This window comes from Pseudophryne corroboree, assembly GCF_028390025.1.
Source record: "Pseudophryne corroboree isolate aPseCor3 chromosome 3 unlocalized genomic scaffold, aPseCor3.hap2 SUPER_3_unloc_9, whole genome shotgun sequence".
In the NCBI taxonomy this organism is placed as follows: Eukaryota; Metazoa; Chordata; class Amphibia; order Anura; family Myobatrachidae; genus Pseudophryne; species Pseudophryne corroboree.
The window spans coordinates 1,165,119-1,181,408 of NW_026967585.1; the positions used below are offsets into that span (position 1 = coordinate 1,165,119).

At 47.6% G+C, this 16,290-nt stretch overlaps 1 protein-coding gene across 1 annotated transcript in view; it reads left to right on the forward strand.

Annotated features, from left to right (window-relative positions):
• LOC134984895 (zinc finger protein 260-like) overlaps window positions 1–14,949 on the forward strand; it is a 250,744-nt gene extending 235,795 nt beyond the window's left edge. The window contains exons 3-5 of the mRNA XM_063950370.1: window positions 14,165–14,416; window positions 14,585–14,788; window positions 14,945–14,949. Of these exons, the coding sequence (XP_063806440.1) occupies window positions 14,165–14,416; window positions 14,585–14,788; window positions 14,945–14,949 (461 nt within the window). The remainder of the gene's footprint in view (window positions 1–14,164; window positions 14,417–14,584; window positions 14,789–14,944) is intronic.
• The last annotated feature ends 1,341 nt before the right edge of the window (window positions 14,950–16,290 follow it).

The following is a 16,290-nucleotide window of genomic DNA, read 5'->3' on the forward strand; positions in this document are numbered from 1 at the left end:
GGCAGAGTTGAGGACTCGTCCTCAGTTTCTCCCGAAGGTGGTCTCAGCTTTTCACTTGAACCAACCTATTGTGGTGCCTGCGGCTACTAGGGACTTGGAGGATTCCATGTTACTGGACGTAGTCAGGGCCCTGAAAATTTATTTTTCCAGGATGGCTGGAGTCAGGAAAACTGACTCGCTATTTATCCTGTATGCACCCAACAAGATGGGTGCTCCTGCTTCTAAGCAGACTATTGCTCGCTGGATTTGTAGCACTATTCAGCTGGCGCATTCTGCGGCGGGATTACCGCAGCCTAAATCTGTAAAAGCCCATTCCACAAGGAAGGTGGGCTCATCTTGGGCGGCTGCCCGAGGGGTCTCGGCTTTACAACTTTGCCGAGCGGCTACTTGGTCAGGGGCAAACACAATTGCAAAATTCTACAAATTTGAAACCCTGGCTGAGGAGGACCTTGAGTTCTCTCATTCGGTGCTGCAGAGTCATCCGCACTCTCCCGCCCGTTTGTGAGCTTTGGTATAATCCCCATGGTCCTTACGGAGTTCCCAGCATCCACTAGGACGTCAGAGAAAATAAGAATTTACTCACCGGTAATTCTATTTCTCGTAGTCCGTAGTGGATGCTGGGAGCCCGTCCCAAGTGCGGACTCTCTGCAATACATGTATATAGTTATTGCTTAACTAAAGGGTTATTGTTATGAGCCATCTGTTAAATGAGGCTCATTTGTTGTTCATACTGTTAACTGGGTATAGTTATCACAAGTTGTACGGTGTGATTGGTGTGGCTGGTATGAGTCTAACCCGGGATTCCAAATCCTTTCCTAGTAATGTCAGCTCTTCCGGACACAGTTTCCCTAACTGAGGTCTGGAGGAGGGGCATAGAGGGAGGAGCCAGTCCACACCAGATATAGTACATAATCTTTCTTTTAAGAGTGCCCAGTCTCCTGCGGAGCCCGTCTATTCCTCATGGTCCTTACGGAGTACCCAGCATCCACTACGGACTACAAGAAATAGAATTACCGGTGAGTAAATTCTTATTTTTTCTCTGTGATTTAGTCACCATATCTCTCTTTTATCTCTGCTGGTGCTGACTACACTGCGCAGGGGTTTGGGTTTAGAGGTATTGTGCTGTTAATAATTGTACTGTGTTACCTGATACTGCAAGTTATATCATGTCTGCTTCTGAGGGTAACGGTTCTGGGGCTGAACACACTGCCGGTGTTGCTGAAGCCACAGATCCCTATGAGGAGAATATAGCAGCTTTGGGCTCTGGTTCAGGGGGCTCCTTGCCCCCCAGTAGGACTGTGGCAGCGGAGGCACATACTGACCCACCGTGGGCCGCTTTTTCCACGCTTCTGCATACGCTAGTTCATAAACTAACACCCCCTGTGGGACCCCCAATGCCGGTACAACCGTATGTGGTCCCTGCAGCTAACCCGCCGTGGGCGGACGATTTATCTGCTCAATTGAAGAAGTTGAACCAGTCCTTGACTACTAAAAAGTCTGACCAATGCTCGCCTAAGTCCAAGAGGTCCTCTAAGCGAGCCCTTGTCTCCTCACAATCCACTGCTGTCACTGACATCTCGTCTGATGAAGACGGCACTTACACTGACCCCACAGGCTCTGACTCAGATACGGCTGATGGGGAGGGTAGTTCACATGTGGATGTTCCTGATCTTTTGGAGGCTATTAAGTTAATTCTGCAGATTACGGATGATCCCGAACCATCCGTCCCTCCTAAGAAACCAGATTGGTTCAAGCGTCAGAAGGTGGTTAAACAGGTTTTACCTCACTCTGATCACCTAGTGGATATACGTCAGGAACCCTGGGAAAACCCGGGTACGAAGTTTGTGCCTCAAAAGAAGATGCTGACTCACTATACCCTCGCGCCAGAGCTGTCTAAGATTTGGGAAACGCCTCCTCCAGTGGACTCACATGTGGCTAGGATGGAGGTTTCCTCAGCTCTACCTGTCACCACCGTCGCGTCTCTAAAAGAGCCTACGGATAAACGTGTGGAGAGCAGGAACTGGAAAGATGTGTATGCAGGCGGGTGGGCTGGCAGGGTGGTGAGAAGCGTCGGCCGTGACCTATGATATCACACCACCGCGTCTTCAAGGCATACATCACGACCGGAGCATGACTGATCCTCTAAGAAGAGCCCGGGCCAACAGTTCACTCTGAAGGTGCAGGAAGCTGCCCTGGCTCCGCGGAACACCTTGCAACTGGTCACGGCACACTTCCTCTGCTTACAGCTGCAGCAGCAAGTACACACAGCTCCTGCAGACACTCGGGATACACAGGAAACTGGTACAGGGGTGTCAATATGGGGGAGAGACGCTATTATACACGCTTCTGAAAAGGACAAGAACTCCAGTGCTGTACCGTGATACAGACAGCCTGCAGTCTCACTGAGTCTGCTGGGCCTGGGTGTACTGTTCCTCTTTCTGTGTCTCCTTCTCACATACAGTAAGGGCAGGCTTGCTATATATACACGTGTGTGTGTGTGTGTGTGTGTGTGTGTGTGTGTGTGTGTTTGTATACTGTAAATGGTAAAACCAATTATACAGTGTATGTCACACCAGATTCTCTCCCTCTGCGGCTGGTTCCCTCTCATGTGAACAATGCAGCCAGTCCTCCCAAGTTAGTGAGGAGACTGGGGTGAGGGTCAGGAGCCATCCTGGCTCAGTGCTATAAAAACCATGATGGCGGACATGTCATCCCAGGTCACTGCTAATAATCAAAAGACACAATAACTGCAGCAGGCTGTAGCAGACCTAGCTGCAAGGGCAGATGATAAACAGCCCCCCCCTCCCTAGTTCAGGGCCACATAAGCGTGGGCTACCTGATTTACTCTCAGAATCTATTACAGAGGATTCACCTTCTGCACAGGGTATAAGGGGGATAAAAGTCCCTTTTGGAAGACGCTTCAGTACAGCAGTCATTTTTCTTAGCACAGAAAAAGAAACTAGTGTCACTTTCCCTGATTCTAAGGAACTAGATGACATGTTTAAGTTAACCTGGAAAAATCCTGATAAAAAAATACCAGGTGACAAATCGGTTTCTGCACACTTTCCCATTTACTCCAGAAGGCAGGAAACACTGGGAAGAGCCCCCGGCAGTAGACGTATCAGTCTCCTATCAAAGAAAGTGCTATTACCAGTCCCTGGCTCCTTTGCATTCAAGGACCCTGGGGATAGGAAAATAGAGACTACACTAAAGTCTATTTACACAGCAGCTGGTGTATCACAAAGACCTGTGATAGCGGGTTGCCGGATGACACATGCCATTCATACATGGGCGAGTCAAATTCAAGAAGGCCTTGCTGGAGATACGTCCCTGGTGACTCTCATAAAGCACATTCAGGACACTGCACGCCTCCTGTGTGACTCTCTCAAGGGGATAGGCGCTAATAACGCTAGGACTACTGCCATGGCAGTGTCGGCGCGCAGAACTTTGTGGCTGCGTCAGTGGATAGCGGACGCAGATTCTAAGCGCAGTGTGTGGAGTCTCTTCCTTTCTCAGGGGAATGGCTATTTGGGGATGAGTTGGATACATGGATTTCAAAGGTTACTGTGGGTAAATCCACGTTTCTCCCCTCTGGGGCCCCACTGGCTAGGCGTTCCTACCCAGGGAGGTCTTACGTAGTCCTTTCGGACTGCCAGGTTCAGATCAAGAGCCGAGGCACCTCAAACGCGGTGGAAGGCACCAGAGGCAAGACAAGAAAACCAGCCATCGCAGGTTCTCGGGAACAAAGCACCAGTTCAGCTTCCATTAGGGCCTCAGCATGATGGTGCCCCCCCTCCCTGAGGGGATCTCGAGGTGGGATTTCGACTGCGTTGTCATGCTCGGCGGAGATTGGGGTTCCGACAATCGAGCTTGGGCTGGGAGGACAGCTGACTGTGTAGGAAGTAGACGAGGAGGTTGAATGTAGTTCTTCCTCATGAGGTGGAGGACTAGTGGGTGTTAGAGTTGGCTGGAGGGCATAAAAAGAATGAGAACTCTGTAGAAGGATAACTGTGTTTTTAATGAAGAAACAACTGTACACCGATACTTGAGGAATTGAAAGACACAGAATAATGAACTGAAGTCTGTGATTAAACGAGGTGATGAATGGCGCTGAAGATCACCGGTATTTGAGGAACTGAAAGACTGTAGTTTGCGATTGGTAGACAAGGCTGAAGGAGACTGGGTTTTTGTAGAACTGAAAGACTGTGGCTTGTGACTGGTAGACGAGGCTGAGAAACTCTGACTTTGAAGAAATTAAGACTGGCTTGGGCTTGGAAAGCGCGGCTGAAGAACTCAGATCTGGAAGAAGTGAAGACTGTGGCTTGAGCTTGCAAGACGCTCGCATGAACCAACGTTTAGCACCCGAAGCTCCTTTACGACCGGGAGCTCCGTGAGCGCCTCCACGAGTGGCGACGGGTTAAGCGACAGGACTGCAGCAGTGATAGGTCATGACAGATGATGGCAACCGGAACCAGGAGCAGCCTGGGAGCACAGAGCTGGAGCACCTTTCACAGGAAAAGTAACTTGAGGCACTGGCACTCTCTCCCTGAGCCAGCCCCCCTTTATAAGGGAAGACTATACCAGATTGGCTGGACACAGAGTGTAGATTCAATTAGCAGATCTCAGGTCTTCAACATGGTCACCCCCAGCACTGGGGACATTCTCAGCTGCAGCACATAAGCTAACCCAGCTCCGGCCTTGACTTCCTGAGACAGATTCACCACCAGAGGGCTCTGCTGCAGCAACTACCCGCCACAGCATCTGGGTCACCGGCCCCTGACCTCCGGAAGCCGCACATGTGCCCAAGGACCCACTGCAAGCAGCTCCGCGCCGCCGGAACTGCGCCAACCACCAGGACCGCATCACCAAGGAGACCGCGCCGGAGTTAAGGCTCCGGACACTGACGTGTCACTTCAGCCGCATCTGGGAAAGCTCCTGCCAGGATGCCTGGGTAAAGGACCTAATTTCTTGGCTTCAGCTGCAGTTCAGCAGTGCTGCTCCCCAACGATTTTTCTAATCAAGTTTACTAGTTTTGGAGGATACACGAGTAACGCTGCAACAGGCCATCCTAAAGCTGGCCCAGTCCCAAGTCATTGTTCAAGTGCCACTACAACAACAGGGAAAGGGTTACTACTCCATCCTGTTTGTGGTACCAAAACCGGACGGTTTCGTTAAAGCCTATTTTGAATCTAAAATCCTTGAATCCTTCACTAAAGGTTTTCAAGTTGACAACGGAATCCTTGCGAGCAGTGATTGCGGGTCTGGAAGAACAGGAGTTCATGGTTTTGTTTGATATAAATTATGCTCATCTCCATTTACTGATATGGCCGTCTCACCAGGCTTACCTACGGTTTGCCCTGTTGAACGGTCGCTATCAGTTCCAGGCGCCACCCTTTGGTCTGTCCACAGCTCCAAGGGTCTTCACAAAGGTGATGGTGGAGATGATGTTCCAGCTCCGAGTCCAGGGGATCAGTATTGTTCCTTACCTAGACGAGCTCTTGATAAAAGTGAGATCCAGGGAGCTTCTATTGCTCAATATAGGCCGCACTATTCAGCTTCTGTCACAACATGGGTGGATCCTCAATTTACAGAAGTCCCTACTTCTGAGAAACATTCCCAGGAACAGGAGCTTACTCAGTGGCTCCTATTCCTGGGAATGATTCTGGATACAGTGGCTCAGAAAGTGTTTCTCCCAGAGGACAAGACAAGGACGCTGCAGGATGTGGTCCGAGCAGTTATACGACCGAATCGGGTCTCCATCCATCTTTGCATAAGATTGTTGGGAAAGATGTTAGCCTCATACGAGGCGATCCAGTACTGAAGGTTCCATGCCAGAACCTTTCAATTGGATCTCCTGAGCTAGTGGTCCGGTTCACATCTTCAGATGCACCGGATCATACACTACCGTTCAAAAGCTTGGGGTCACTTAGACATTTATTTTTTAAGGAAAAGCACCGTTTTTTTCAATGAAGATAACATTAAATTAATCAGAAACACACTATACATTGTTGATGTGGTAAATGACTATACTAGCTTCAAATGTCTGGTTTTTAATGGAATATCTACAGAGTTGTATAGAGGCCCATTTCCAGCAACCATCACTCCAGTGTTCTAATGGTACATTGTGTTTGCTAATCGCGGTAGAAGACTAATGGATGATTAGAAAACCCTTGTGCAATTATGTTAGCACAGCTGAAAACGGGTTTGCTCATTAGAGAAGCTATAACACGGGCCTTCCTTTAAGTTAGTTGAGTGTCTGGAGCATCACATTTGTGGGTTCGATTATACTCTGAAAGTAGCAAGAAAAAGAGAACTTTCATGTGAAACTCGACAGTCTATTCTTGTTCTTAGAAATGAAGGCTATAACATGCGAGAACTTGCTGAGAAACTGAACATTTCCTACAACGGTGTGTACTACTCCCTTCAGAGAACAGCACAAACAGGCTCTAACCAGAGTAGAAAGAGAAGTGGGAGGCCCTGGTGCACAACTGAGCAAGAAGACAAGTACATTAGAGTCTCTAGTATGATAAATAGATGCCTCACAGGTCCTAACTGGCAGCTTCATTAAATGGTACCCGCAAAACACTAGTGTCAACGTCTACAGTAAAGAGGCGGCTTCGGGATGCTGGCCTTCTAGGCAGAGTGGCAAAGAAAACGCCAATAAAAGGAAAAGATTAATATGGGCAAAAGAACACAGACATTGGACAGAGAAAGCTTGGAAAAAAGTGTTATGGACAGATGAATTGAAGTTTGAGGTGTTTGGATCACACAGAAGAACATTTGTGAGACTCAGAACAAGTGAAAAGATGCTGGAAGAGTGCCTGACGCCATCTGTCAAGCATGGTGGAGGTAATGTGATGGTCTGGGGCTGCTTTGGTGCTGGTAAAGTGGGAGATTTGTACAAGGTAAAAGGGATTTTGAATAAGGAAGGCTATCACTCCATTTTGCAGTGCCATGCCATACCCTGTGGACAGCGCTTGACTGGAGCCAATTTCCCCTTACAACAAGACAATGACCCAAAGCACACCTCCAAATTATACAAGACCTATTTATGGAAGAAGCCGGCAGCTGGTTTTCTGTCTAATGGAGTGGCCAGCACAGTCACCAGATCTCAACCCCACTGAGCTGTTGTGGGAGCAGCTTGACCGTATGGTACGCAAGAAGTGCCCATCAAGCCAATCCAACTTGTGGGAGGAGCTTCAGGAAGCGTGGGGTGAAATTTCTTAAGACTACCTCAACAAATGAACAGCTAGAATGCCAAAGGTCTGCAATGCTGTAATTGCTGCAGAGGGAGCAAAGTTTGAAGGAGAAAATTATTATTTCAAATAAAAATCATTATTTCTAACCTTGGCAATGTCTTGACTATATGTTCTATTCATTGTGCAACTCAATTGATAAATAAGTGAGTTTTCATGGAAAACACAAAATTTTGATGACCCCAAACTTTTAAACGGTAGTGTATACTGGCGCTAGGTGCCATCTTTAAAATGTATGGACCTTTCCGGCGACCGCGGCAGTGAGGGAAACCCTCCCCTCCCTATGCGGCAGGTAGTAGTAGGGCGCTGGGGTCCAGGAGCTATACTCCCGGCACCTCAGCGCTCCAGGGAGTGATCGCAATGATCCAAAAAAAAGTGGGTCCCAGGGACTCCTCACTTTTCAAAATTGGGGTCCTACCTGTCCTCTTCTTGGTTCCATTGGAATTAAGGTTATTATTAATGATTTAAATATAAAAACTCAGACTTGATTTGGACACTACAAAAGTGCTGCAAGGGGGAGGGAGGGGGGTGGGGTGACAGTGCTGCAAGGGGGAGGGAGGGGGTGACAGTGCTGCAAGGGGGAGGGAGGGGGTGACAGTGCTGCTGGGCTGTGTAGCTATACCGGATACTCTGCACCAGAGATGGCACTAGACATTTTGTCAGAAAGTAAATTGGTGCTCCCCCTCCCATAGTGTAAAGCAAAAATTTAGGAGCATGACTTTGTGGAGAAGGGGCGTGGCCACATCATAGTACCAATTCACATTGCACCACTCAGTAGTGCTGCTTATACACATTTGCACCAGGTAGAGCGCGTTATACACATTGCACCAGGTAGAGCGCGTTATACACATTGCACGAGGTAGAGCACGTTATACACATTGCACCACTCAGTAGTGCTGCTTATACACATTGCACCAGGTAGAGTGCGTTATACACATTGCAGCAGGTAGTGCACGTTATACACATTGCAGCAGGTAGTGCACGTTATACACATTGCAGCAGGTAGAGCACGTTATACACATTGCACCAGGTAGAGCACGTTATACACATTGCACCAGGTAGAGCACGTTATACACATTGCAGCAGGTAGAGCACGTTATACACATTGCAGCAGGCAGAGCACGTTATACACATTGCAGCAGGTAGAGCACGTTAAACACATTGCGCCAGGTAGAGCACGTTATACACATTGCAGCAGGCAGAGCACGTTATACACATTGCAGCAGGTAGAGCACGTTATACACATTGCAGCAGGTAGAGCACGTTAAACACATTGCGCCAGGTAGAGCACGTTATACACATTGCAGCAGGTAGAGCACGTTATACACATTGCACCAGGTAGTGCACGTTATACACATTGCAGCAGGTAGAGCACGTTATACACATTGCAGCAGGTAGAGCACTTTATACACATTGCACCAGGTAGAGCACGTTATACACATTGCAGCAGGTAGAGCACGTTATACACATTGCAGCAGGTAGAGCACGTTATACACATTGCAGCAGGTAGAGCACGTTATACACATTGCAGCAGGTAGAGCACGTTATACACATTGCAGCAGGTAGAGCACGTTATACACATTGCAGCAGGTAGAGCACGTTAAACACATTGCGCCAGGTAGAGCACGTTATACACATTGCAGCAGGTAGAGCACGTTATACACATTGCAGCAGGTAGAGCACGTTATACACATTGCACCAGGTAGTGCACGTTATACACATTGCAGCAGGTAGTGCACGTTATACACATTGCAGCAGGTAGAGCACGTTATACACATTGCAGCAGGTAGAGCACGTTATACACATTGCACCAGGTAGAACACGTTATACACATTGCAGCAGGTAGAGCATGTTATACACATTGCAGCAGGTAGAGCACTTTATACACATTGCAGCAGGTAGAGCACGTTATACACATTGCAGCAGGTAGAGCACGTTACACACATTGCAGCAGGTAGAGCACGTTATACACATTGCAGCAGGTAGAGCACGTTATACACATTGCAGCAGGTAGAGCACGTTATACACATTGCAGCAGGTAGAGCACGTTATACACATTGCAGCAGGTAGAGCACGTTATACACATTGCAGCAGGTAGAGCACGTTATACACATTGCAGCAGGTAGAGCACGTTATACACATTGCAGCAGGTAGAGCACGTTATACACATTGCAGCAGGTAGAGCACGTTATACACATTGCAGCAGGTAGAGCACGTTATACACATTGCACCAGGTAGAGCACGTTATACACATTGCAGCTGGTAGAGCACGTTATACACATTGCAGCAGGTAGAGCACGTTATACACATTGCAGCAGGTAGAGCATGTTAAACACATTGCGCCAGGTAGAGCATGTTAAACACATTGCGCCATGTAGAGCACGTTATACACATTGCGCCAGGTAGAGCACGTTATACACATTGCAGCAGGTAGAGCACGTTAAACACATTGCGCCAGGTAGAGCACGTTATACACATTGCAGCAGGTAGAGCACGTTAAACACATTGCGCCAGGTAGAGCACGTTATACACATTGCAGCAGGTAGAGCACGTTATACACATTGCAGCAGGTAGAGCACGTTATACACATTGCACCAGGTAGTGCACGTTATACACATTGCAGCAGGTAGTGCACGTTATACACATTGCAGCAGGTAGAGCACGTTATACACATTGCAGCAGGTAGAGCACGTTATACACATTGCACCAGGTAGAACACGTTATACACATTGCAGCAGGTAGAGCATGTTATACACATTGCAGCAGGTAGAGCACTTTATACACATTGCAGCAGGTAGAGCACGTTATACACATTGCAGCAGGTAGAGCACGTTATACACATTGCAGCAGGTAGAGCACGTTATACACATTGCAGCAGGTAGAGCACGTTATACACATTGCAGCAGGTAGAGCACGTTATACACATTGCAGCAGGTAGAGCACGTTATACACATTGCAGCAGGTAGAGCACGTTATACACATTGCAGCAGGTAGAGCACGTTATACACATTGCAGCAGGTAGAGCACGTTATACACATTGCAGCAGGTAGAGCACGTTATACACATTGCAGCAGGTAGAGCACGTTATACACATTGCAGCAGGTAGAGCACGTTATACACATTGCACCAGGTAGAGCACGTTATACACATTGCAGCAGGTAGAGCACGTTATACACATTGCAGCAGGTAGAGCACGTTATACACATTGCAGCAGGTAGAGCATGTTAAACACATTGCGCCAGGTAGAGCATGTTAAACACATTGCGCCATGTAGAGCACGTTATACACATTGCGCCAGGTAGAGCACGTTATACACATTGCAGCAGGTAGAGCACGTTATACACATTGCGCCAGGTAGAGCATGTTAAACACATTGCGCCAGGTAGAGCACGTTATACACATTGCAGCAGGTAGAGCACGTTATACACATTGCGCCAGGTAGAGAATGTTATACACATTGCACCAGGTAGAGCACGTTATACACATTGCACCAGGTAGAGCACGTTATACACATTGCACCAGGTAGAGCACGTTATACACATTGCGCCAGGTAGAGCATGTTAAACACATTGCGCCAGGTAGAGAATGTTATACACATTGCAGCAGGTAGAGCACGTTATACACATTGCAGCAGGTAGAGCACGTTATACACATTGCAGCAGGTAGAGAATGTTATACACATTGCAGCAGGTAGAGCACGTTATACACATTGCAGCAGGTAGAGCACGTTATACACATTGCAGCAGGTAGAGCACGTTATACACATTGCGCCAGGTAGAGAATGTTATACACATTGCAGCAGATAGAGCACGTTATACACATTTTATATATGTAATGGGTTTATGGTGCTGCTATAACAGAAACCCTAGACTGGATTTAGGAGTTAATTCGAGTTGATCGCTCGCTGCATTTTTTTTGCAGCGAACACATTACTACTGCGCATGTGTATGCACCGCAATACGCAGGCATGTCGCACGGGTACAAAGCGAATCATTGCTGAGCGATGGATTTAACGAAGAATCCATTTGCAACGGCGGTCACAAGGTGAGTGACAGGAAGAGGACGTTTGTGGGTGGCAACTGACCATTTTCTGGTTGTGTTTGGAAAAACGCAGGCATTTGCGGGGTTGTGTCTGACGTCAATTTTGGCTCCAAAAAGACGTTTCTGGTGTAGGCTGTTGGATTCCCCCAGTACTTTTCCCCCAAAATGGAATGCCTTCCTCTCTAGCCTCCCACATGGAAGTATCATGGGGAGAGAGAGGAGCAGCTCAGCTTTAAAACAAGCTGAGTGGTTTTCTGGAGCTCCATAGGGATCACCCTCTGTGAGCAGGAAACCCTGACAGGGATCTAAGCTGCCCGTCTCTGGAGCCCAATTTTAGGCTGGAGATGGTGAGCTGGGTACCCGGGCAGATTCCTGGAAGTAGTTTAGATGGGAAAACTTCCCCCAGCCTAGACTGAGCATCTCCAGGGTGGATACCAACCCTCCGGTCAAAGGAGAGTGACTACTCCCCACCGTCCATAGAGGACAATGATAGCTGTGCATGTGGCCAAGGCATGCACATCACATGGATAAACAATGTTTGGTTGAGAACAGCACGGTGGTCTTACCCCCTGTGGTATGTGTTTTGGAGTAAGATAAAAAGAGGAGGCCTGTGAGCCTCCAGAGCTATTATACCATTTTCACGCTGCTGTAAACATCTTGCTGTATTGCTGTTGCCCCTAGCAATAGAGAAGAGTCTTTTTTAAGACTGGGTGAATAATCATCTGCCTCAAGACGACTGCTTCATCTTGTGACCTGCAGTGCTATGCCATAGTTCTGTTTTCCGGCTGTCCAGGGTGCACTCAGCAAGCTCCACCTCCCACCAGCTACCGTGCAGAGGCCCAGTCCAGTGACTAGTGGTGATTTGTCATTGAGTCAGTAGTAGGCGGTTACTGATGGTAAGTGGGAATCCTCTATTTGGCCAGATCCTGTGTGACCTAAACATCCATTCTGTGACTGGGGCGGGATGCAAGGCAGGGCAATGGCTTTCATACAGAACCATTCGGTCACAGAAATTGCTGGCATAGCGGTGGGATAATCCCAGGTGGCTTTTCGGTCACCTGACTGGAGAAGCAGAGTTAGGAGAGGAGTAACTACAGCGCAGGAGTCCCGCCGGGTGGAGGTAGAGAGTGCTAAGGGCGTTGGCATCAAAGAGGTCGGTCTACCAGTGGACCTTCGTACAGAACCGGTGAGTCCCACAATCTTCACCATCTCTTACTAGCAGCAGCCATGTTTCATACCTAGCAGGGCCAGAGGTCCAACGTCCCGGGGGGGCGACATGGATACTTTAGCAGATCGGCTAGTGGAATTAGGAGAAAGGGCAACGGAGCAAGAGTGCTTGATCATCACCTCACTTTCCAATATCACTGTTGGGCTCCGGTGACTATGCGTAGCCCGTTCTGTCCCCAGCAGTAGCGGAAGAGCCAGTGCTCCCACCTGAGGCAAAAGCGCCTCCAAGTCAGGTATCTGGAGTGTGCAGGAAAGACTGGGCACACTTAGCCCCAGAATACGGCCTATGGCTTCAGCTGCGTCACTAGGCTGCGGCAGTGAGCGGTGAGCGGAGCGAGCGGCTTTAGGGCAGTAGGAGTAGTGGACTTAATAGATTGGGTCTTGGTCCCAGCGGCGACTGAGAGCTATCAGGTAGGGTAGATAAGAAGCCACTTAGTGAGGAGAGGTCCAGAAAACACGTCTCGATGGACCACGCTCCTCTTATTTATTATTTTATATACTAACAGGGGTGATAGGTGTGGTACATCCCTGCAAAGGCAGATCCAATCTCTCATCAGACTCTGCTGACTTCCCTCCACTCTCACTCAGATGTTCATTGCTGCCAGTTGCACATGTATGAGAAGCAGAAGTATGGCGGCAGCTGTATAGATTCTGATATGTAATTCTCTGTATCATACTTACCGTACAGACATCATCCTTATTACTATTGAGAGAATAGAGGTAAGACACTGATGATGGGGGTGTAACAGTGGATTATAACCTAGCAGATGATGATTACAGGGTATTATATGGTGTATTGCATGTAAAGTACCTTGTTCCACACCTACTCTGCTGTAGCAATATACCTTATATAAGGGTGAGTAACACGTGTACAGGCTTACCAGCGTATGAGCACACACATAAAGGAATGCTACCTTACCAATGCTTCCAGGAGTAACGTTAGGAGACATTTCTCTGATCCATCAGCTCATATGACTGATGTTATTGTTCATCTAGAATCTCCAATTCATACGATATGTTCCCCATCCATTGTTTTACATTGGTGCTGACATAGGACTTGGCGAGTGACTGTATCTTCATGTATACTTCATGGTTAGTTACCAGTACAAGAGAGAGATATATCTAAGTCTTATTATAATATTACATTTGTTATTGTGAGTGTTCTCAGGAGGGTGGACACAATGATAGTCTGAGACACAATATTATAAATCCTTCTTTAAAAGTTGTGTTTTAATACACACACACATTTACAATTAAGTGTCCCAGAGAGTCGTCTTCACCTATTGTTTACAAGATTAATATTGTTACAGAAAATGTCACATTTCCATAATATATTTTATTTCCAGCAGATGGACACACAAGCAGGAATATCACAGAAGGACATCTAATGTTATCCCCGGATTGTGACATAAAAGATAATGACAGTAGACAGGATTCTCCAGGAGCTAACCCCATTACCCCAATTATACATCCAGCTCTATCAGATGATCCCTCTGATCCTGGGGAATGTTCTCCTGATCACTCTGATATTGGTGCATCTGTTACAGCTCTGAGAGTAGATACAGTGTTTCCGTGTTCTATAGATGCCAAATGTTTTACACAGAACACAAAGCCTATTACCCATCAGCCAGCTATGGCAGGTGAGAAGCCATTTCCGTGTTCTGAGTGTGGAAAATGTTTTACATACAAATCACTTCTTGTAATACATAAGAGAATACATACAGGTGAGAAACCATATTCCTGTTCTGAGTGTGGGAAATGTTTTACACGGAAATCACAACTTGTTACACATCAGCGAAGTCACACAGGTGAGAAGCCATTTCCATGTTCGGAGTGTGAGAAATGTTTTGCACTCAAAGCAGCTCTTGTTATACATCGCAGAAGTCACACAGGTGAGAAGCCATTTCCATGTTCTGAGTGTGGGAAATGTTTTGCAGTCAAATCAGCTCTTGTTATACATCGCAAAAGTCACACAGGTGAGAAGCCATTTCCATGTTCGGAGTGTGGGAAATTTTTTACACTGAAATCACATCTTGTTAGACATCAACAAAGTCACACAGGTGAGAAGCCATTTCCATGTTCTGAGTGTGGGAAATGTTTTGCAGTAAAATCAGCTCTTGTTATACATCGCAGAAGTCACACAGGTGAGAAGCCATTTCCATGTTCTGAGTGTGGGAAAGGTTTTGCACACAAATCAGTTCTTATTATACATCAGAGAAGTCACACAGGTGAGAAGCCATATTGTTGCTCTGAGTGTGGGAAATGTTTTACAGAGAAATCACATCTTGTTACACACCAGAGAAGTCACACAGGTGAGAAGCCATTTTAATCTTCTGGAGTATACTTATCATTGCCATATGTTGTTCTTCAAGGTTCTTATCTTATCTCCTATGCTTTCTGCAATATACATGCTCCCGCAGGGTGAAATAATCAGGTGTCATGCCCTCATCTACCACTGCTATGCAGATGACCTGTCTTTTGCTCCAAGTACTGAGAACCCAATACCAATCCTAAATGTCTAGCTGAGCTCCAGGTGTGGGTGATGCAAGTTTGCTGTGACTCAGACCTGGTGAATCGTCCTTATGATAGAAGCTCACCAACAAAGGGCAGGGCTACAGCTCAGCTTTGCAAACCAACCAGACTTGTGCTTGGATGTTCAGAGTTACAAAATGCTGATCCTGTGCGGAATCTTGGTGTCCTGGATTGTGGAGTGACACTCAGACATCAGGTATCAGCCACAATCAGATCCTCATCTGAGGAACATAGCTAGACTCCAGCACTTATTTCCCTCAGAAGATCTACCTACAGTCATACATGCATTGCATTATCACACATAGACTACTGTAATGTCCTCTACCTGGGTCTCCCAGCAAAAGAATTGCACCGGTTGTAGCTTGTACAGAATGCAGCAGCCAGGCTGTTACCTAACCAGCCCATTCCTGCCACATAACACCCATTCTCTGCTCCCTTCACCGGCTGCCTGTAAGATGGTGACTCTATTACATAATCTTACTGACTCTCAGCCCTACATGACCAGGGTCCATGGTACCAGAAGCAGCTTCTGCCTCCTTACTGCCCTGCTTGCTTCCATGTGGAGATGAAGGACGGTTACCAGCAGTACCAAGAATCCCCGAGCAGTGCTGACATGTCAGGGGGAGACAGAGTGGTGGAACTATTGCTGTAGTGGGGCCTGCCGAAGGCACTGTCAGTGGGTAATATTGTCCTTGCAGTAGTGGGGGGAAAAAAGTGTAGGTGGCAGAAGTGGGGAGGCGGGGCAGGTGGCAGTAGTGGGGGGGGGATACGGGGTGGGTGGCAGTAGTGGGGGGGATACAGGGCGGGTGGCAGTAGTAGAGGGAGACAGGGCGGATGTCACTAGTAGAGGGAGGTAGGGTGGGTGGCAGTAGTGGGGGGAGACAGGGTGGGTGGCAGTAGGGAGGTGAGACATGGTGGCAGTAGTGGGGGGGAGACGGTGGATGTTAGTACTGGGGGGAAATGGTGGTGGCAGTAGTGGGGGGAGACAGGGCGGATGGCCGCAGTGCAGTACCAGGGGCTGCTGGAGGCAGTAAAGAGGTGTATGATTCCTGCACAGAACCAGTTGATAATTAGACTTAATGATTATTATGCTTCCTTATTTCTAATGAATCCCTTGTATGTGTTACTGTTATTTGCTGTGTCAGCCTTTATGTGTGTTCTGTGTAATAATCCTGAAAGTAGTGCTGCTACCGATCTCATCATTTGTAGTAACTTGGAAAAGATGAGATATGAG